Genomic DNA, 21,431 nt, shown 5'->3' on the forward strand with positions numbered 1-21,431 from the left:
ACACATTAGGGCCTAAATAACCATAAGATGGGAAACTTTGATGTGAATAATTGCTTATCGAATCATACAGGATCCGTTATGTATTTTGTCGAAAGCTACTATATACTCTACATGCTAATTACAGACATTTTATTGATTCGATGACCTTGGTCTGATACTTTGTTTGGAGAGTTTAGCCTCTATTCTACCTCGAACAGTTCTAACACTTTGACTACTTGCACTTGATTTTCTCTTTCGTGATTTTCGTTTTCCTCTTTTACCAAAAGAGCTTTGTGGGCTTCTGTTGTGTCGAAAACTCTCTAACCGCTGGCGTCGAATCTCAGGATCAGCCCAGCCTTTTCCCCACTCTGAGAAAGTTGAGAAAGATTTGGGCATGCTTTTTGAGAGCAGCATATCAGCTTCAGGGTGAACATAGAAAGTTTTCTCCTTTTCAGATCGCAGAAACTCCAGGCCGAGTTCTGTTAGCTTGGGGAACTTCAATTGAACATGTCTCTGCAGAAAATATTTCATTTTACAGTTCAAGTCAGAGTGAACAAGGAGTTGAGCAGAGGCATAAGTTCATCATTTTCCAGTGAAGAACGGAAGCCTATACCTTATCATCTCCCTCTCTGACAAACCCTTTACCTTCCATAATTCGGAGAAGACCTTGCCACCAAAGCAGCTCAGTTGCCATGAACTGTTGGGACTGCAGATAGTTGTCATGGCAATTAAATGAAGATCACAAAACTATGTGTTAGAATAGTTGCATCTTAAGAACTTCGCGCACACAGAGAGAGAAGTACCTGCTCTCTTATTTTACTGACAATCATTCTGAGATTGAGTCTCCCCATATAGCTCTCACGTCTAATATCACTACTCATGGCATCATCATATGAATCATTCCTGTATCTGCTTTGTCTCTGAAACCACATTCCCACATCAATAAGGATATAATCTGTTTCATGGGTTAAACAGATGTTCCATTGATAAGCATATGTATCAGCTATGCCAAGCTGTTGGTCACTTTTTAATATGGATATAGCAGTTACTGGGCTACAGTATATTTGAGCACAAGAAGTATAATTGCACTGAATTTTGAAAACAATACGGGTAATAAGAACTTTTATTATAAAACGGCTGAAAGGATGCTGAGGCAAGAACAACATAAACTGTTTTGAGTCTGCTCGTCACCACATTACTTACATGTCAACAATAATTAATGTGACCTTGAACCCAAGAAACTTTCAAATATAGCATACTTACATTTTGAGCAGCAATAACCTGCATCAAGACATCTGCCTCCTTTCTGAAATTCTGCATTTCTGGAGGTCCGTTAACACAGACATCACACCTACATTAAAGGAAAGAGGTTAATGAGCATGAAAGATTCAATCATGTTTAATTGCGAGATGTCAGAAAACATATGAGTATGATACTGAGAATCTTCATAGTATACATATAAGCAATTATACATATATAAAAGTAAAATGTTTCTGGCACTGTTGAATGAATAGTAATACAGTAATTTTCCAGATTTGCCCCCAAAGAGATAGACATCAATCCTCTAAAACAGAAAATATCCCACTATATGCGTCTCAACATCATCAGAGGCCCAAAACAATGAACCGACCCTTCTACACCATATGCGTTTCATCAGAGCCCCAAAACAGTAAACCGATCCTTCTCAATATTTGATTTTCCCCCAAAACGCTTTTGGATCTCTCTCAGAGCGAAGAGTACTGCTTTGGTTTGTTTGTTGATCCACAGTTATTAGGGCAGAGAGGAGCTGTTACTTGCGATTTGCGAATTTGATTTGGATCAAGGTAATTGTAGTCAGATAATCGGGGTTTTGCTTTTGTTCCTTCTTTCCAATTGTCTTTGACTATGTCTTTCTTTTCCAGTTGTTTGCTTTTGATTCGTCATCAGCAAAGTAATTAGGTGGGCGAATTCTGGGTTTTTACCGAAGATTGTTCAATTTTTGTTTTTTTTCATGCATGTTGTTCTTTTGTGCAAGAATAGATTCAGCGAAGAGGAACTTTGCTTCATTTTTAAGGTTTGCAATAGGTCTGTGATTTTTTGCTCTATTTCTGCTCATTTAGGATTCTTAAAAGATTCTTAAAAAAAGGTTATGGAGAAGACCAATTTCTTAATATACCCTTCAATTTTAAGGCTTGCAATAGGTTTTGATTTTTTGCTCTATTTCTGCTCATTTAACCCATTGTTTGCAATGGTTTTTTTTTTTTTTTCTCATATTCTATTGTTTCATGATTATTTTTTTGTTGTTACATAATGAACTGAGTTTTGCAAATGGCTTCAGCGTCTGTGTGATTTGGTTTGTTGTGTATTCAATGAGTTATGAGTTACCATGTCCTAAAGGCTTAACTTCTGCCATTTTTGTTGGAAAGAGCTGTTAGAGCAGTTTAGTGTCTTTTTATGCAGAACTTTGACCAGGGAATTTTGCTGTTGTCTCCTTATCTACCATTTGAGTTTGTTTTTTGGTCCTATATACGACTTGGGCCATAGAAATGGAAATTGCTCATATTAAGTTTGATTGTTCAGTGCTTAAGGTAGCGGTCATATGCTTGCTATAAAAAATAATTGAATTTTAACAATCATAGAGTTGATCGATTTGCCTTTACACCGTATATTTGATTGCTGGCTCAATGGTACTCAGAGTTTATTTTAGCAAAAAGTGTGAAAAAAAAAATTATTTGATATGCTCTGAAATGTTTAGGCAAATTATATATTTGGTTGTTTCGGAGTATTTATGGTTTTGGGGTTATCAGTACATGTTTTTGGGGTTACCAGTGAGTGCATTGGTGCTTTGGAAAGGGAGCATGGAATCCAGGAAAAGCTGTTTGGTTATGGTGGTTAATAGAGAGTAGGGATAGCTATGGATTTTTGTGGTGGAATTGTGTAGTGGTTCTGTATTTGGTTTTGTAGAATCAGAAGGTAGTTCAAGTGCAAGCAAAGGTAGTTCTGTATTTAAACTTTTATCAGGGGTAATTACTTATTCACAAATTTTTAACTTCGAGGAGAGATAACCTATAATGGTTATAAGATGAACGAGTTTGTTCCTTAGAAGACATTAGTTTTCACTTGGTTTGGAAATAGATAGCTACGTTGAGATTAAAAATCAAATAGAAGTCAATCCTTTTGAGTTTTTGATGTGCTTTTGATATTTGTCTAAGGTTTTTTTATGGAGATTATCTGGAATATTCTTGGGTCATGTGTTGCGAAAAAGGAGTACTATATTGTTTAGATTTTGGATTCTGGTTTGTGCATGATGCAATGTTGCACACCTGGTATTGAGCACTGAAGATTAGTTTTAGGTGTCTGTGGATTAATATTTTTTATTTGCTATATTGTTTTGTCTGAAATTCTATAGATGCACATCAAATTTAATTACACGAATCTTAAGTGGTGTATAGTTTTTTTTTAGGTTGCTCAGAGATTGGCAAATACTTTTCAAGCTTAGAGCTAAATTACGCAGTCAAATTTTAAGTGTAATTCACTGTATTGCTGGATGATAATAGCTTTTCGTTTTATCAATTTTTACTTTTAGATCAGTGACAGAGTGTTATTGATGCTTTTGCTTATAGAAACTCTGTATTAAAGTTAATGTTGGTATTTTCATAATTAATTTCAGGTTTTTATTGTTGTTTTCTTTGGCTTTTGCAGATTCTATGCGAAAGAGTTTACATGTCATTCTGCTGCCACTGTTCCTTTGTCTATTGGTTAATACTATCTTGATTTGTTACTCTTATTCAGGTATAAATCCTACAGTTTTATTAGCTTGGTTGTTGGTTTCGTCTGCATTCATTATTTCCTTTTGTGTATTCAGTTTATAGTTTGTATAACCGTCATAGTGTCGAATTCTCTAAATTCTGTTATTTCATTCTACAGATTCTGGGAACAGTGTGCTGGCAAATTGTTTAGCTGTTTTAAATTCAGGTATAGATTTTTGAACAATGTGAATTGCATATACTCTTATTACAATGAACAATATTCAAAACTTATTTGTAGGAATGGTTGGTTTTTGTATAGAGTATGGTTAGGAGTATTAATTTGAACTTTAGTATAGTCAAGTTCAAATATATTCATTCATCCATAATCCTTAGCAGCTCAAGTTTGAAAAGTTTTTTAACCCAATTTACAGATTTTAGTTTTGTATCTTACAATTCTTAAGATCTTTTGATATCCTACACTTTTTTTTTTTTTTTACGTCAGAAGTAATACTGCTTTCCTTTACCACATTTTTGTATCTGCCCCACTGTTTACATTGTGAAATCAATGTACTTTCCTTCATCAAAAGCAATTTTAAAGGAGAGCAACAAACTTCGTCTATCAATTGAAGGACCTTTGTATTTTTTGTTTGTGAATTAAACTCTTCTTTTTCATTTTGCAGATTTCAGGAATAGTCTGCTGTCAAATTGTCCAACTGTTTCATATCCCGGTATGGATTTTTAACCAATGTGGATTAATTACATTTACTTCATTGCTTCCGTGGTTTCTAGCTAATCAGATTTTGAAGATTTTAGGTTACAGACTGAAATTTTAATAATATTGTATGAGCTGTATGATTGTTTAATTTCTGTATCTGTGTAGATGTGAAGAAATGGAAGTCTTGACAAATCCAAGTCACTTCTATTTATCATAAATAGTCTCATTAAAATTGGTTGGTTTGAAAGTAATATGGGATGTGACAATTTTGAACTGTGTTAGCCAAAATTGCATATATGGTAAACATTTTGTGTCAACTCGGTAAGCTTTCAGTCTCTATTGACGAAATTGAATACAACTTGAGATGCTATACTATTGAATTTGACAGTCAAAACTTTTGTTTGCAGCTATGACGCGTCGGCAAAGAAGAGTTACAGGAGATGTGCATTTACACAGTGTGGAAAATTCTGGTGCTACCCCTCGGCAGAGAAAAATTAGAAGAAATGTGTCCTTGCAAAGCACTGAAAATATTGCAGACGAAGTTTGCAGTAGGAAACGAAACAAATATGCGTCTACTGCAAATATCAATCCATATACTAGCACATCCATTACTGAAGAACCTGAAAATTCTGCAAATATCAGTACATATGCAAGCACATCCAATAATAGAGAACCTGAAAATGAAACTTCATGTGGAAACAGTATTGGACAAGCATTCTATCAAAGAAAAAGACGTGGTGCGACTAGATACTTTTCATATACTTTGTTATCAATTTTTTAAATCATTATTGAAAATGATTTATTGTACATGCACGTATGCTTTTCAATTAACGTGTTTCTTTTGTTTTCCGTGGACAGGAGAAACCTTGGTGTACTCAGATATTGGAGATATGAGTTATGTTTGTATCGACTGCAACGCTTTATTCTGGTTAAATGAATCGAAAAAGCAAGTGTCCAAAAATAACCCCCCAATATATACAAAATGTTGTCAAGAAGGTAGAATCAAACTTGAAGTATCACTCCCTACACCTCCTTTTTTGGAACATTTGCTTGATCCGAATAATGATCGACATTTTAGAGAAAACATACGTGCTTATAATTCTATGTTTGCATTTACGTCGATGGGAGCTAAAATCGATGAAACAATCAATGATGGATCCGGACCCTACATTTTTAAAATTAGTGGCCAAGTACATCATCTAATGGGTTCTCTCTTACCTATTGAAGGTGAATCTCCGAAATTTGCACAACTGTATATATATGACACTCATAATGAAGTTGCAAATCGACAACATGCTATTGAAGGTCTCAATCCAGAAATTGTAGGAGACTTGATTAAAATGTTCGATGAAGTCAATGAGTTGGTCAGATTTTTCAGAAATGTCAGAAATAAATATGATGATCATTCTTTACGTTCTTTAAATTTAACTATCTTGGATCATGAAGAAAATCGAGAAAAACAATATGAACAACCAACATGTGATGAAGTTGCTGGTTTAGTGGTTGGTGATATTGGACTTTATGATTCAGACAAAGACATTATAGCAGAGACGCATGATGGACGTTTACAACGAATATCAAAAATACATCCAAAATATATGTCTCTACAATATCCAATTCTTTTTCCATATGGTGAAGACGGTTATAAAACGGAACTTAAAATGCTACCACCTAAAGGAAACAGGCAATATAAGCGTGAAAATGTCTCTATGCGAAGCTTTATAGCATATCAAGTTCAAGAAAGATATAATCAGTCAAACACTTTACTAAAAGGTGGCAGATTATTCCAACAATTTTTGGTTGATGCTTACGCAACTATAGAAGAAAGTCGATTACATTTTTTAAGAAAAAATCAAAGCAGTTTGAGAAGCGATGCTTATAAAGGTATATGTGATGCTGTATCAAGAGGTGATAATGATGCCAGTAATTTAGGACAAAAAGTGATTTTACCGAGCTCATATACTGGAAGTCCTCGATATATGATGAAAAATTATCAAGATGCTATGGCAATTTGTCGACAATACGGTCATCCTGATTTGTTTATAACTTTCACCTGTAATGTAAAATGGCCTGAAATTTCAAGAGCGTTAGAAAACAAACATGGCTGTAAACCAGAAGACAGACCAGATATAGTATCAAGAGTTTTTAAAATGAAACATGATGATCTTCTTTCATATATCAAATCTGGTAAACCATTCGGAGAAATTGAAGCAGGTGAGTTTTCATCATCTACCGTTTGATATTTACATTTACCTCAGTTATTTCTTTATAATTTTTTAACATATTATAACTTCTCTTTTACTTTTCAACCAACAGATGTTTCTACGATTGAATTTCAAAAAAGAGGTCTTCCTCATTCTCATATGTTATTTTGGCTGAAGAAAAACTATAAATGTTTTACAGCAACCGATATTGATTCTATCATTTGTGCTGAATTACCAGATAGAAATATTGATCCATCTCTGTACAAAATTGTTAGTCAATTTATGATTCACGGCCCCTGTGGACAATTAAATTTAAAAGCTCCATGTATGCGAGATGGCAAGTGTTCAAAATTCTTCCCAAAGCCATACAAGGACAAGACCATTTTTGAAACAAATGTTGCACCCATATATAGACGTTGTGATGATGAGACGAAATTTGTGATAAAAAACGGTGTTCAAATCGATAATCGTTTTGTTGTACCTTATAATCGAGATCTTTTGTTAAGATACAACGCTCATATAAATGTTGAATCTTGCTCCCAATCAATGTTAATCAAATATTTGTTCAAATACATTAATAAAGGTCCTGATAGAGCTAGAGTTGGCTTTCAAGAAAATTTAAATGATGAAATTCAAACATATCTTAATTGTAGATACATATCTCCTCCTGAAGCAGTTTGGAGATTATTTGAATATCCTATTCATTCTAGACATCTAGCTGTTGAATTATTGCCAGTGCATATGCCAGGGGAACAAAATATCATTTTCAGTGAGTCTCAATCTCTTGAATCAATCATTTCAAATAAGTCTTCAGAAGATACAATGCTTACAGCGTGGTTTAAAGCAAATGAAAATTACCATGAAGCCAAACCATTAACTTACGCAGAATTTCCATCAAAGTTTGTTTGGAATCACCGTAACAAATTATGGACGCCTCGAAAGAAAGGATATTCAATAGGCAGAATAGCTAATGTTTATCCTACATCTGGTGAATTATATTATTTGAGATTACTTTTAAATACACAAAGAGGATGTTCAAATTACACTTCTGTTAGAACTATTGACAATATTGTATATCCTTCATATCAAGATGCATGTCGAGCTATAGGACTATTAGGCGATGATAAAGAATGGTCTGAAGCTCTCACAAATGCTTTGTACACAGCATCATGTTCAGAATTACGCCATCTATTTGTCACAATCATATTATTTTGTGATGTAGCAAATCCAGAACAACTTTTTAATGCTCACTGGCAACATATGTGTGATGACATTGTATACAAAATCCGATCAGATTTTACGATGCCAAATTTAATTATACCTGATTCAGAATTGCAAAATTCACTTTTGTTTGAATTAGAACAAATCTTTAACGCATCATCTAGCTCTTTAAAAGATCATAAATTGCCTATGCCAAATGAACACAAAATGCTGGAACTAAAGAACAAATTGTTGAGAGAAGAATTGGACTATGATTGTCTTGCTTTGCAGAAAGAGCATTCAATTTTAGTACTGCAATTAAATGATGACCAAAGAATTATATATGAAAATGTGATTCAAACAGTTTCTAATAAGAGTTACGGACTTTTTTTTGTATATGGTCATGGAGGAACAGGTAAAACTTTCCTGTGGCATACAATAATCAGCAAATTACGTTCTGAAGGAAAAATTGTATTAGCAGTGGCTTCATCTGGAATTGCTTCACTATTACTACCAAATGGCAGAACTGCTCATTCCAGATTTAAAATACCTCTTGCTATAACAGAATCTTCAATATGCTCAATAAAAAAGGGAACTCATTTAGCAAAATTGATTGAAAAAGCTGATTTAATCATTTGGGACGAAGCTCCAATGACCAATAAACATTGTTTCGAATCTTTGAACAAGTCTCTTATGGATATATTATCACACCTCCGTCCATCTCAGACTAATGTTCCATTTGGAGGAAAACCTATTATACTTGGTGGAGATTTTAGACAGATATTACCAGTTATTAATGGAGGAACAAAAGCTCAAATAATAGATGCTTCTTTAAATAATTCATGTCTATGGCCTTTTTTTAGAATTTTTTATTTAAAAGAAAATATGAGATTATTGAAGAGAGGGTTAAGCATTGAAGAAAAAGAAAGAATATCAAAATTTGCAGAATGGATTTTACAAATCGGTGATGGAAATATTTGTGCTATTCAAGATTCAGATGATAAAGATGCTTCTTGGGTTGAAATTCCAGACGATATGCTTATTCATACTTATAGTGATCCGATTAGCGCAATATTTCTTGCTACTTACCCAGATTTTGATACAAATTACCAAAAATTTGATTACTTAAAAGAACGCGCTATTATTACACCAAAAAATGCTACAGTTAATGATATCAATAATTACGTAATAAATTTATTACCAGGTGACGCAGCCATTTATTTAAGTTCCGACACTATATGTCCGACAACTGAAAATATAGAAAATTTAAATATGTTATATCCTCCAGAATTTCTAAACAGTCTTGAACTAAACGGATTACCATCTCATAAATTAACTTTGAAAAAAGGAATGCCTATTATGTTATTGAGAAATTTAAACCAAACATGTGGTTTGTGCAATGGTACGAGATTAGTGATTACCAATTTATTTGATAGAATCATTGAAGCAAAGGTTTTAACTGGCATCAACATTAATCATAAATTTTATATACCTAGAATAGTACTTACAGCATCGGAAAATAAATGGCCATTTGTTTTAAAAAGACGTCAATTTCCAATAAGACCATGTTATGCAATGACAATAAATAAAAGTCAAGGACAGTCTTTGAAACAAGTCGGCTTATATCTTCCAGAACCTGTTTTCACTCATGGACAACTATACGTTGCATTGTCTAGAGTTACATCCAGAGAAGGAATAAAAATTTTAATAAACAATAATAATGAAATACCCAACAAATATACAAAAAATATAGTCTATAAAGATGTTCTCCGGAATCTATGATCTCAAGTTCTCAACAACGCATAAAGATTTTATATTGTGAAAATGTTAATTATTCTCATATACTGTAAAGATTTTGTTACTTGATATACAACAAATAATCAATAGAGAAAGACATAAATACTTTCAATATATTCACTCTCAACGGCTCTTCCTGTATAAATAGAACAACGGTAAGAATCGATATTAAAGATCTCTCCTATAATTGTTCGTACTCCCATACCATTAACATATTTTAGTTCAGACATTTGTAAATATTCATGTATACTTATGGGTGATTTTAATCTGAAAACTTTTACATTTTAATTGTTGATCCAAATATGTGATACAAATGATTTAGTTTCCATGTCTTTAGTATATATGCAATTATATCTATGTTTGGACAAGAATAGGGTTTCACTTTCTAACTTTGACTTTCTCGCTATGCAATATATCTGTTTGTTAATCACAAAGGCTCACAATAAAAATATTATTATTTACATATTTGTTGTTTTGCAGAGACCTTTGGCAAGAGCTTCATTGCAAATTTTGGACGGTTAGGATCTTAGAATGTGCTCATGTTATGTAACCTTTGAATAGCTGTATGTTTCAAAACCTTCCATTTTTAATATCTCTTTCGACATTTTGTGTTTTCTGGTGTACCCCGATTTTGTAATTTCAAATTAATGCCAGTTTGAACTGCAGCTTAGATATTATCAATGCAGGGATTGAAAACAAAATTTCCGTGGCAGAAGGAAGCAAAGCTGAAACAAAACTCTTTTAACTTTCAAAACACACAACGCTATCTGTATTTGAGGTTTACCTACTTTACTCCTGACACCTGTGCGTTTCCTATGCCCTCATCTGTTCTTTTGTCCATATCCCCATCTACCGAGTCTCAATAAATTTCCCATTCTTTTGATGATGGGTTATAGAAAATTTGATCTGTGCATCTAGGTTTGTCAATCTTGAGGAGTCTTGGCGCATGCCGACACCAGGTTTGATCTCTGTTTCTTTTAATTCTTGCATGGTTCGGTGATCTGGAGTTTTGGAGTTGAATTGTGTTAGGCTTAGAGGTGGGAATTCATGTTTATGACAAAACCTGGAACTGCCATTCAGACTTCTTTTCATAGAGTAGACTATGGTGCTAAGTTGGTGGATGCCATTGTAGACGAGTACAGAAACCTTTCTTCGCAGGTTTTAGAGACTATTTATAGGATCAATGTTGAGGGTTCAAACTTAACTCCTTTTAGTGACACATTATGGAGACTTTAGGTCCCTGATGTGGAGTATCTTGCTCTGAAATCGGCTGCTAACCTTGACCACTCATGTGCCGAATTATCAGAGTAGAGGTGCAAGTAGGGAGATTAGGCCGGATAATTTTTATATGATTGACCAAGAGATGGATAAGGATAACTCAACTGTAGGTGGAATCTTTAATATTACATGAAAGTTTTTCAGTGGCTCCGGGTGATGCTGCACATTTAATTAGGTTGCATTTCTGTGATATTGTTAGCAAATCACTTAACTTGCTGTACTTTGATGTAGATATAAATGGATATGCTGCATACCGGGATGTTGATCTATATATAGGTGATTGCATCCAATAAACTTGCATCTCCTGTCTATTACGGATTCGGATGATTTAGGGGTGATAGAAGTCAGTGTTGGTCCTTCTGTTATATATCAATGAAATCTGGGATTGATCTCTGTCATTTAGGCAATTTATTCCATATTGTTCAGGATTCAGCTTAATATACTGTCATCAATGATTCTATTTTCCATTGTATTCGTTCAATTTCACTATCAACATGTCTGATTTATGGTCTTTGCTTATTTATATATGTGTGGAAGAGAAAGCCAGCGTATATCCTTCATATCTTTATGTTGCCTTATCTTTAGACAGTTCGTCACCCAATATTAAACATGTTAATTACTGCCAATAAAATATTAAACATGTTAATTACTGCCAATAAAAAATTGTGTAAAGTTCTATTCGAATATATTGTAAATAATCCTAATGTACTTGGTTTTACTGTTTTAGTGGAGATCAATTTTTTTTATTCCCTTTCCGACTCATCCACAGTTTCCAATAATTTATATACAATTAATCCATGGTCAGGCACTTTTTTCTACTTCATGTTATATACCAAGGTGACAAGATGCTATATGTTTCAGTTCCCGAGTGCTCTTCTGTGGGATATGGAGCAACCCAAGACATTGGTCCATTCATAGTGGAAACTGATGGCCATGGACTTAGATTTAATAACTACTCATGGAATAAAGGTATGGCCTATGGGCTATGGGACACTACTTCACACTTTAATCAAATCAGTTAGATTGCAAATATGCTTTTCTGTATACTTGAATATCTCATTTGCTTTTGTACCGTTTGCTACTCCATTTTGTGATCACAATGTTGTGCTAATATGTTAAATTAGATGCCTATGATGAAGCAGAGGCCAACATGCTATTCCTGAAATCTCCAGTTGGGGTTGACTTTTCATACCCCAATACTTCTACTTAATATGATAATCTTGGAGATGCCTTTACAGGTAAGTTACTGCACAACTTAAAAGAGTTTCACTAATTGCTGCACAACTTCTCTAACAGATGTGTTCTTTTTAAAATTAAAGTCAGTACTACTGCTCTATATTCAATTTTACACACATATTTTGAAGCCTAATCAAGATATTAGTAAGATTTTGTAACGTTTTAATGTAATTTGTTATTCATTCTATTTACTTGGGTTACTTAATGCAGCCAATGATGCATATGCTTTTCTGCAGAAGTGGTTTCTCAAGTTCCCATCATACAGAACAAGAACCTTCTACATTGCGGGGGACAGTATTTAGCAATTGAGGTTTTGGCTTTTAGTTCTTGGCCTTTAAAGAGCTTTTGTTATTCCGATGGAAATTATGGTGGAACAGAGGAATTGAAGACCAAAAAACCCTAAACAAAGAAATCACCTCACAAAGAATCAAAAGGAGAAAGACCCATGCAATAATTCTGGTACCCTAAACATTAGCTTTTTCTTTCAAATACGTACTCTGATCAAGTAGAGAATAGACGGATTGATCACTCAAATCACTTTAATTTAATAGTTTCAGCTTTGAGCCCAAATTCCAGCCCCCACTGAACCTATTTTTCCAGAAGGAGGGATTCCCAAATATTGATCCTACTTTCTGTCTATTTTTTGTTCCCAACCAAATAATCCTGAAAAGATTGGCTTTTTTGTTTTTTTTTTTTGTTCTATTTTTTTTTTCTATCCCAAATAAATGATACAAAGAGAATGAATTTGTGTACAAGCAATTAGAAATCGCTAAATAACATATCTACTACTCTTTTCATATATATTACAATTCATTTTCTCCAAATGACTGAAATAGTTGGATTAATTTTGTCATCATTCTTTCCAGGAATTTATGCACTTGCAACTGTCTCGACTGAATCAGATGAGAGAGTTGTAATGAATCAAACCACATATTACTATACCAGCAAGCAATGTCCTTATTCATTGCTTCATAAATATGTTCGGTACCAAGTTTTGGCAAGTAGCTCAGCTGCATCCTAAACACGTATTTTTCTGAGTAAGTTCTGCTTTGCTTTGTATATGGTTAATTGTATTTCTGCTTATGTGCATTAGCAACTCTTATTGTCAGTGATTCTTCAGCTTCTATTGTCTCTATTTTTGACTTTATTGCCCTGATGTTTTATGTACAACACAGATATGGCATGGAGGCCATCTACTTTGATGAAGGTGTAAGGAACTCAAGACGACACTAACTGGAAACAAGAGCATTGGATGTATAGCTACTCTCTCTATTCTTCTAATATAACAAATTTTGATTAAGTTTTTCCAGTTTGAAACAGCTCCTGGAATTCTCTGTTTTTCCGTTACTTGCTACATGTTCAACTGTTATCCATTCTTATTCCCTTCTGCTGCATTCTTACTTTGTCTTGGCTAATTAGGTGACCATTTGTGAGGACTTGATAGCAGTAAATAGAACAAAGGCAATAAATAGAACAAAGAACCAGCTAAAGATGCGGAGTCTGAACTGCTATCGTCGACAAGTTTTTTGCGAAGTTTAACCATTTTTTGTAATATGCTCATGTATACCTACTTGGTTAGCATGTGTTGAAATCTAGCTAAAGTATCGGACTTCAAATAATGTGTAACATATATGTAATTTTGAAATTTGGCTAAAGTACTATGTAAAATAATGTGTTTTAGTGTACCTAATATTTATATAGTGTACCTAATATTTATATACTGTACCTAATGTTTGTAAATTCAATATCGTCAAATTAAATAATGTTGATAATATACCCGCAGCATCGCGCGGGCTATCTCGCTAGTGTATTTAAAAAGAAGAAAAAAGCTAATTTGATCTCTTCTTTATAAGGGCTACAAATCGATTCAGTGCAGTATATACGATTGATTGAGGAACATTTAAAGATAACACATTAAGCATTAATGTAGTTTCTAGTCCAAAAGCCATCTTGACTGAAAAAAAAAAAAAAAAACCATTACATAGAAAGAGAAGAAATGATACATACGAGAGACACTTCTCATAACTGAAATCCTCCCCAAAGTACTCCACAAGTTTTTTAGCCCGACAGCATGAGGAAGTCATTCCATACCTGCAAGTAAACAATGGAAAATAGATCTTTCATATGTATTTGCTTGATGTGTGGGTGCGTGCAAGTTTGTGAAGTTATTGTGCTAGGAGAAACCAATCAGATCTCTAATAATATATTAAGAGTGGAGATATATAAAAAACAAGGAGATGAATTCATTAACCTGAAACAATCAGACAACATTTTATATGCTTGCTTTGTCTGCTCTTCACTTCTTCGACTCGGTAAAAGTGATGGTGGTCTTGTTAGGTTTGCAAATAAAACTGCTCAAGCAAAACAGGGGTGTCAGTTATGTTGAAATGCTATTCGACAATGTCGAGTCCACAAAAAGGGAAAAAGTGATGGTGCTCTTCCATCAACTTAGAAACAAAAAAAAGTTTGCTCAAAAACAATACTTGCTGCAACAAGGGGCAAAGAGGTTAAAGACTTCAATTTAGCCCAACTCACTCTTATATTCTAAAGAGATAAATGAACTTACTGCAGTCAGCTAATTTTCCATCCCTTCCCGCTCGACCAGCTTCTTGATAGTATGCTTCCAAACTCTGTACCAATTAAAATGTTAGCTCAGAGAAATGATGACATAATACATGAAGGGAAATAATCAATAGTTGTGACTAAACAAAGAATGATGATACCTTAACGTTGAAGCAAAATAAGATGAGAAGAAAAAAATAAAAATAAAAACCTGTGGCCAACCATAGTGGATGATTCTTCGGACATTTAACTTGTCAATTCCCATTCCAAAAGCAATTGTTGCCACAACAACCTACAGGTGAGGGGAAATCACATTTATTATCAAAATATACTGTCTGACCTTGTTTTTGGCATAAAAAGAATGAATATATAAAACATTCTGCCTTACAGAATTCATAAAAAAGTTCAACTTCCGTGCAAAAGTACATTACAAGAATTCCCAAGATTACCAACAGAATTCTCTTCAATGATTTGAGTTTAGTTTCCGTGCAAAAGTACAACACAAGAATTCCTAAGACTACCAACAGGTTCTCTTCAATACTTCGATGTTAAGGCTCACGGTGACTAAGATATCTCAAAACAAGGGTCACTGAATTACAAAAGGAAATCTTAAATTGCTGTTTAAAATGTAGTAAGCGCATGCCTAAGATGAAGTCTAATACATGCAACAACATCTGCATAGTTTTCTAAGGTGATATATATACACAAAAGAAAAGAAAAGAAAACACACACACACACAGATTTATGTGCATACATGCACAGAATAATATCAAATTCAGTATTTCCAGTATCTTCCGTGAGCCTGAAAATTCATACCTCTAATGTATTTTCATGAAACATCTTGTGGACCTGCCTCAGACGTGATTTTGGCAACTGCAGAAAGATTAAACCCACATATAAGTTGCTTAGAAAGCAAAAGCTAGTTTCAAGCAGCATGGGGACCCGTTAAGTTAGCAAGATAATGAACTCAAAGAGAATAGACAATTTAAAACAATCTATCATCTGTATTCATCTCCAAGTGTATGAACATTACTGTCATTTCAGCAATGCAGCCAATCTCCACATCCCAACATCTTTCCACATCATTTAGACTGCACTGAATTTTTGCCCATATAATAAATTCTAGTAGCCTAGAATCTTTGGGAATATTGAGAAAGGCATTTTTAAGAAGTAACAGATTAGTTTAGTAGGCAGAAAGATTGAGAGAACCCTACACTAGACTGTAAGAAAGAACAGAAACAATCTGCAAGGCATACCCCTGCATTATAGGCAGCAGCCTTCACTCCACACTTGGAAAGATAAGTTGCAATTTTCAACGTTTGTTTTCTCGTAGGAACATATATGATCGTTGATCCTTTCTCTAGGGGCTGTTGCAGAAGTCTCAGTCTTTCTTCTGGTTGACTCAGCGGATCAAGTACCTCCGATGTAGTTTCTTTTCTAGTATTCAAGTCCTCACAAAGAGGTAGTCCACAGAATTCACCACAGCTAACTGCAAGTATGGAAATGATCAGTGCAATGCACAATAGTCAATCAGTCATAAATATGTCAAAATGATGAACTAACCATCCCAATCATTAACACTCTGAAAGATGTCAACATCATTTTCCAAGTAGTCAACTGACAGCTCCCTTCCCTTTGAAGCACTTGAACCATTTTCCTGGAGTGAACTTGCTTCATCATATCTGTCGGAATTACCATCCTCGATATTGTCCAAATCATGCTCTGAAATGCAATCAGCCTCTGACATACTACTGTTAGATGAGCTGTCCAGCGCTTCGTTTACTTCTTCTGAGATGATCATTTGTTTCTTTTCACCTTTTCCTCTCTTGCCCGTATACATGTCTATCAAGTCATAAAAATCATTCTCATATGATGATGTTGATGTTCTACTATGCTGTACCTGTATGAATTATACAATGGAGGAAGCAAACAATGAAATTGAATTCTTTGAAAACTTCTGAATTTATACATGCAGAACCAAATCCAATATTGCAGATAATTTAATATAAAGAACCTAAAACTAGACACAAGAACACACACACACACACAAAGTGGAATAAGACTGAAACATGTGATAAAATTAAACAATAAACTTACCCTGAACCTTAGATTCGGCCGGAAAAATGAAGTAAGCACAACTTTTGTTTCCTTTGACATGGACAATGACTTAAGAATGTCTTCACGAACCTGAATTGTGGCGGTAGCAGTTAATGCCATCAGTGGTATATCGAATTTTAAGAATTTTAAATTGTTAGCACTGAAGTTCTTTCGCAACTCAGACAATCTCCTGAAACATTTGAAAATTGATATGTCAAGCAATCGTGACAACGTTAGTCATCTATCTAAAGAACTAGAGTGGTTCCTTAATGGATTGAATATCTACTTTAAGAGCACAGCAAGGACAAAAGGGATTCAGAGTGGTTGATCAAGCTCATATTTATGTGAGCACAATAGTAGAGTCCTCTATTCCTCATCCCAAAATCCAACCACAATAGTAGTATTGATATGTACATACAAATATATTACAGTTGTAAACGGCTATCTGACAAACCTGTAGTCAGGCCGAAAATCATGGCCCCACTTTGAAACACAATGCACTTCATCAATTGCAAAAAGAGCAATCCCACGTATTTCTGCTAACTTTTGGAGTGGTTTTATCAGTCTGCAGCATGTTAAATTGCAATTTTTCAGTCTGAGAACCTTGGAAACACCTTAGTCAAACAAAAGCAATGTAGTAAGGAAGTCCCTTACCTTAATATTGTCTCAGGGCAAACGTATATTATGTTGTACATGCCTCTCATTGCTTTATTTTCCACAGTACTATCAGGTTGTCCAGATCCAAGAAAGCAAGCAGAAACCCCATGTTTTGCCAGCTTTAAGCACTGATCGTGCATCAAGCTTATCAATGGTGAAATCACAACAACCACTTTCCCTGTCAACAATGCTGGAATCTGGAAGCACAAAGATTTTCCTGCCAAAGGTAATTATGAATAAAACATAGGCACCTATGTGATAGAATAGCAATAAATAGATACAAACTTAAGGAAGATAATAATACCAGATCCTGTAGCAGCAAGAACAAGTGTATCTTGGTGAGCCAACCAAGCAGCTAAGACCTCCTTCTGGAAAGGTTTTAATGATAGAAAACCAAAATGCTTTTGCAAGAGACTGCTGACTTTCTTCTCCCAATCTGATCGAATGTCAAGGCAATCAACCAGAGATGATTCTGATAAAACTTCAATGCTATCCACACCAGAAAGAGGTTCCACACCTTGTTCTACAGGACCACGCACCATTTCTGATACAGGTACATCAGGTAACACATGAGTCCTCCTCCGCTTAGGTCCACTCGAGGATTGGAAATGGTCCAGTATGCTAGACTGCCGAATTTGACCCAACGGTTTTGAGGAGGGCAAAGCTCTTTTCTCTGGAGCCTTTGCCTGGCTTGTAGAACATCTAGAACTACTCAATGCTCTCTGATTGCTTCTACAACAACCATTCAATATAAACTCCAATGCATCATCAAATGATGGCCCTACTTCTTTTACAGCCTCCACGGCACTGGAATTCTCGAAACCCATTTCAAGCAGCTTGGCAATGACTTCATCAGATGAGACACCATTGCCATTCATGGTATGCAGAATGCCCCCTAAGGCAAAAGTTGATGAACATTCAAAGTCAAAATGCAGTAACACGAAATCACTATTCCAAATCCAATAAAGCTTTGAACTTTCTTTACCTAAGAATCTCCCTTAACAGAATTAAAGAAATGAGAAAAAAAGTCCTAATTCAATTTCTTGATAACAACATCAAATTTAGCCAAGCAATGCTGTGTGTTATCAAAGAAAGGAAAAACCCAATACTTGTGAGAAACTGGGTTCACTGCTTGAAGATAAGTTCTTTATTAATTTCTTGTTACCTTGGTTTTCTATGCAAATAGAAGCGTGAAAACTATAGCAGACATTAAGAATTTTTCAGCGATTTCAATAGGTTAACAATTCAATTCAATTCTATAAAATAAAACGAAATTAATATGAATGAGGTTGAAAAGGCAAAAGGGTAAAAGAAAAAGCGCTTACTTGAGCTCATCAGAGTTCAGACCGAGACGAAGAAGAGTCTCTATCTCTGCGAACCTAGACCCGCCAAACACAGAACTGGGGAATTTTGAAGGCTGGGTTTTCTCTTGGCGCACGGCATGTCGTGCAACAACGGGTTGAGTCACGTGCCTTTGGTTCTCGGAAAGGAAAGGAAATGAAATCAATTCCTTGCTCTTTTCATAGGCATGGGAAATTGCAATTCCCAGCAATGTTCGGTAGTGCAAAAATCATATAAACAACAAGTACAGTTTGGTTATATTAGCAAATAATAATTTTGAGCAGGGACAATTTAGTCATATAATTTTGCAAGTGGGTGGGGCCGTGGGGGGAAAACAGTTTCCTGAGCTGGGTGGGGGAGGCCTTTTTCTTTTCCTTTGGGAATCATTTTCCCTTCCTTGGTCATCCCCAACAAAGGAAAACACAAGAAAGGAAACACTTTCCTTTCTCAATACCCAGATTCCGTGAAACAAACACAGCCTTGCTTGAGTCAGTAATATTTTTTTTTTTTTTTGGGTCAAAAAGTCAATAATAAATTGATGTGAGGAACTACTGTGCGTGTCGCCACCACAAGAGAGTAGCGTTAGAGTGATCCCGAGAAGGAGCGCCGCTAGAGAGAGATTAGGGTTTGACATATCCTCTTCACAATAAAAATTAAACACGAAAGATTTGAGAATAATTTATCCGTGTTCAAGTAAAACCCTAATTTGTGTTTGGCCCAAACTTTAGGTTAGTTGACCTAGTGGTAATAGGGTTAAATTAGAAGGATCTAGATTCCTATTCAATGTACGATTACTTTCCTTATATGATTGAGATTATATGCATTGTAATCCTCTATATAACGAGGCCCCTATTATCAATGAGAATAGACAGCAAATTCCTCTCAATTTCAGTTTCTCTACAACACGTTATTATCACGAAGCTCTAACCCTGAAACCTAATATTTGTAGCCTTCAAATCCCAGAAACCTCCGCCGCCCACCTTGAAGCTTTTACCTCCAGAAGCCCAGAACAGGTCGGAAAAGACCCGGATCGGCCCCCGGAAATACCGAAAACCTCTCTGCCCGGTTCGAAGCCTTCCTCACAGCCTATTGCTGCCATACTCCACCAGAAGTTGTAGCCTGACCCCAGATCACCAGAGCCGAAAAATCACCACCTGAACCGGCCTTCAACCACCGAACCGGCCGCCTGAAGTGACTGCACCACTGAACCGCTTCCTGCATCCTCTGCCCCTGCTTCAGTTAACCAAGCCCAGCAGTCAACCACAGGCCCAGAAGCAGCTCTAGGCCCAGAAGCAAAGAAGCTGACCTCGGCCCAAAAGCAAAGAACTAGGCCCAAAGCCCACTGACGTCAGACCCTTGCCACGTAAGCATCCAGTCAGCAGCCCACGTCAGCACCTCCGGTCAACCCTCCGATCAACCTTTTTCCGGCCACTTTTTCCGGTCATTGACAGTAACTTTTCCGGTCAAGTATTTCCGACCACTTTTCAAGGTAAATCTTTTCTAAAAGTTCCCGTTTTTCAATTTCTTCTTCTTTTTCTCGGGGACTTCCAACATCCCTTCTTCTACCCCCCTTTCTTCTTCATAGGTGAGACCAAAAGCTGAACTGTGGGGGTTCGTGCTCACTCCAACCTTGGAGCTTGTAGAGTCCTCTAAACTTAGAGTTTGTTGAGAAGAAAACGATCGACCACATACATCGTCGTTTCGATCTAATCCAAAACCCCTCTTGGAATCGGATTTTCTTAGAAGCGACTACGCTCAGAAATTTTATAGTTTTTCTTGGTAGCCTTCTTCTCTCCGAAACTAACCCTATTTTCTTATTGTTTATTAGGATGAGTAACCTGAACAAGTTGAACTTCGCTCCACTAGAGACAACAGGCGCTGGATGCCACAAGTGGGTCCATGATGTGCCCCAACATCTTAAGACTGATGGGATCCTGAGTACGATCCAAGAGCCAAGTCAAGACTTGCGTACTCCTTAACAAGCTGCTGCTTTTGAAGCAAATAGAGTTATGAGAGAGGCGAATGAAGCTAAAGCCATCATTCTCATGACAAGGCACATGAATGACCCGCTCCAAAATGAGTACCTCAATGAGGAAGACCCAACAAGACTATGGGTAGAACTCGAGCAGCATGTTCGCAACGTCCGTGATTCCCTGCTTCCGGACTTAAAAGTGAGATGGCATAGCCTTCGTTTCTGTGATTTCAAGTCTGTACTTGACTACAATTCAGAAGCACTTCGTATCAAGTCTATGATAGAATTCTGTGGACAAAACAGCACTGATACAATGTTGATCGAGAAGACTCTCTCCACCTTCCCCGTCTCTGCATTGATGATAGCCAAAAACTATCGGATTGATGTCAATGCTAGACGCATCACAAGATTTCATGAGCTAATTGGTGCCTCAAACGTAGCTGAAAAGCACGACAACATACTTGTGAAGAACTATAACTCCAGACCCGTGGGAACCAAGTCAAATCCGGAGTCTAATTATAGTCGCGCCTCCAAGGGAGGATGCAAAGAGCGAAACCTTAAGAGTAGGGATAATTCTGGACGTTCTGGTCCATATTCTCGCCCCAAAGAGGAAGGAAATCCCCAAGATAGGCGTGCACTGAACAGTTGAGGTAAACTGTTCTCGT

At 35.8% G+C, this 21,431-nt stretch overlaps 1 protein-coding gene and 2 long non-coding RNA genes across 8 annotated transcripts; 2 read left to right on the plus strand and 1 right to left on the minus strand.

Annotated features, from left to right (window-relative positions):
- Positions 1-17: 17 nt before the first annotated feature.
- On the minus strand, positions 18-18,958 carry LOC112193113 (ATP-dependent DNA helicase Q-like SIM). The gene is made up of 16 exons (XM_024333149.2): positions 18,779-18,958; positions 17,758-18,348; positions 17,451-17,670; positions 17,251-17,361; positions 16,797-16,986; positions 16,263-16,599; positions 15,956-16,188; positions 15,516-15,572; positions 14,911-14,991; positions 14,704-14,767; positions 14,389-14,488; positions 14,145-14,228; positions 1,243-1,330; positions 783-899; positions 593-685; positions 18-492 (listed from the first exon to the last, which is right to left on the minus strand). Exons 1-16 carry the CDS (start codon positions 18,786-18,788, stop codon positions 130-132), a joined length of 2,739 nt encoding a protein of 912 aa, XP_024188917.1. The 5' UTR covers positions 18,789-18,958; the 3' UTR covers positions 18-129.
- Positions 1,528-5,698, plus strand: LOC112193115. The gene is made up of 7 exons (XR_005808544.1): positions 1,528-1,802; positions 3,661-3,750; positions 3,886-3,933; positions 4,388-4,435; positions 4,588-4,743; positions 4,830-5,159; positions 5,281-5,698. It is a non-coding gene; the product is annotated as an uncharacterized LOC112193115 (long non-coding RNA).
- Positions 10,330-13,837, plus strand: LOC112193116. Of its 6 annotated transcripts, none has more exons than XR_005808542.1 (8): positions 10,330-10,582; positions 11,133-11,177; positions 11,707-11,870; positions 12,026-12,139; positions 12,374-12,596; positions 13,004-13,174; positions 13,313-13,391; positions 13,557-13,837. It is a non-coding gene; the product is annotated as an uncharacterized LOC112193116 (long non-coding RNA). The 6 variants fall into 6 exon arrangements; XR_002933782.2 differs by having other exon boundaries at positions 10,331-10,582; positions 11,763-11,870; XR_005808541.1 differs by lacking the exon at positions 11,133-11,177 and having other exon boundaries at positions 10,331-10,582.
- Positions 18,959-21,431: the final 2,473 nt, after the last annotated feature.

Source organism: Rosa chinensis, chromosome 3 (genome assembly GCF_002994745.2).
Source record: "Rosa chinensis cultivar Old Blush chromosome 3, RchiOBHm-V2, whole genome shotgun sequence".
Lineage (NCBI taxonomy): Eukaryota > Viridiplantae > Streptophyta > Magnoliopsida > Rosales > Rosaceae > Rosa > Rosa chinensis.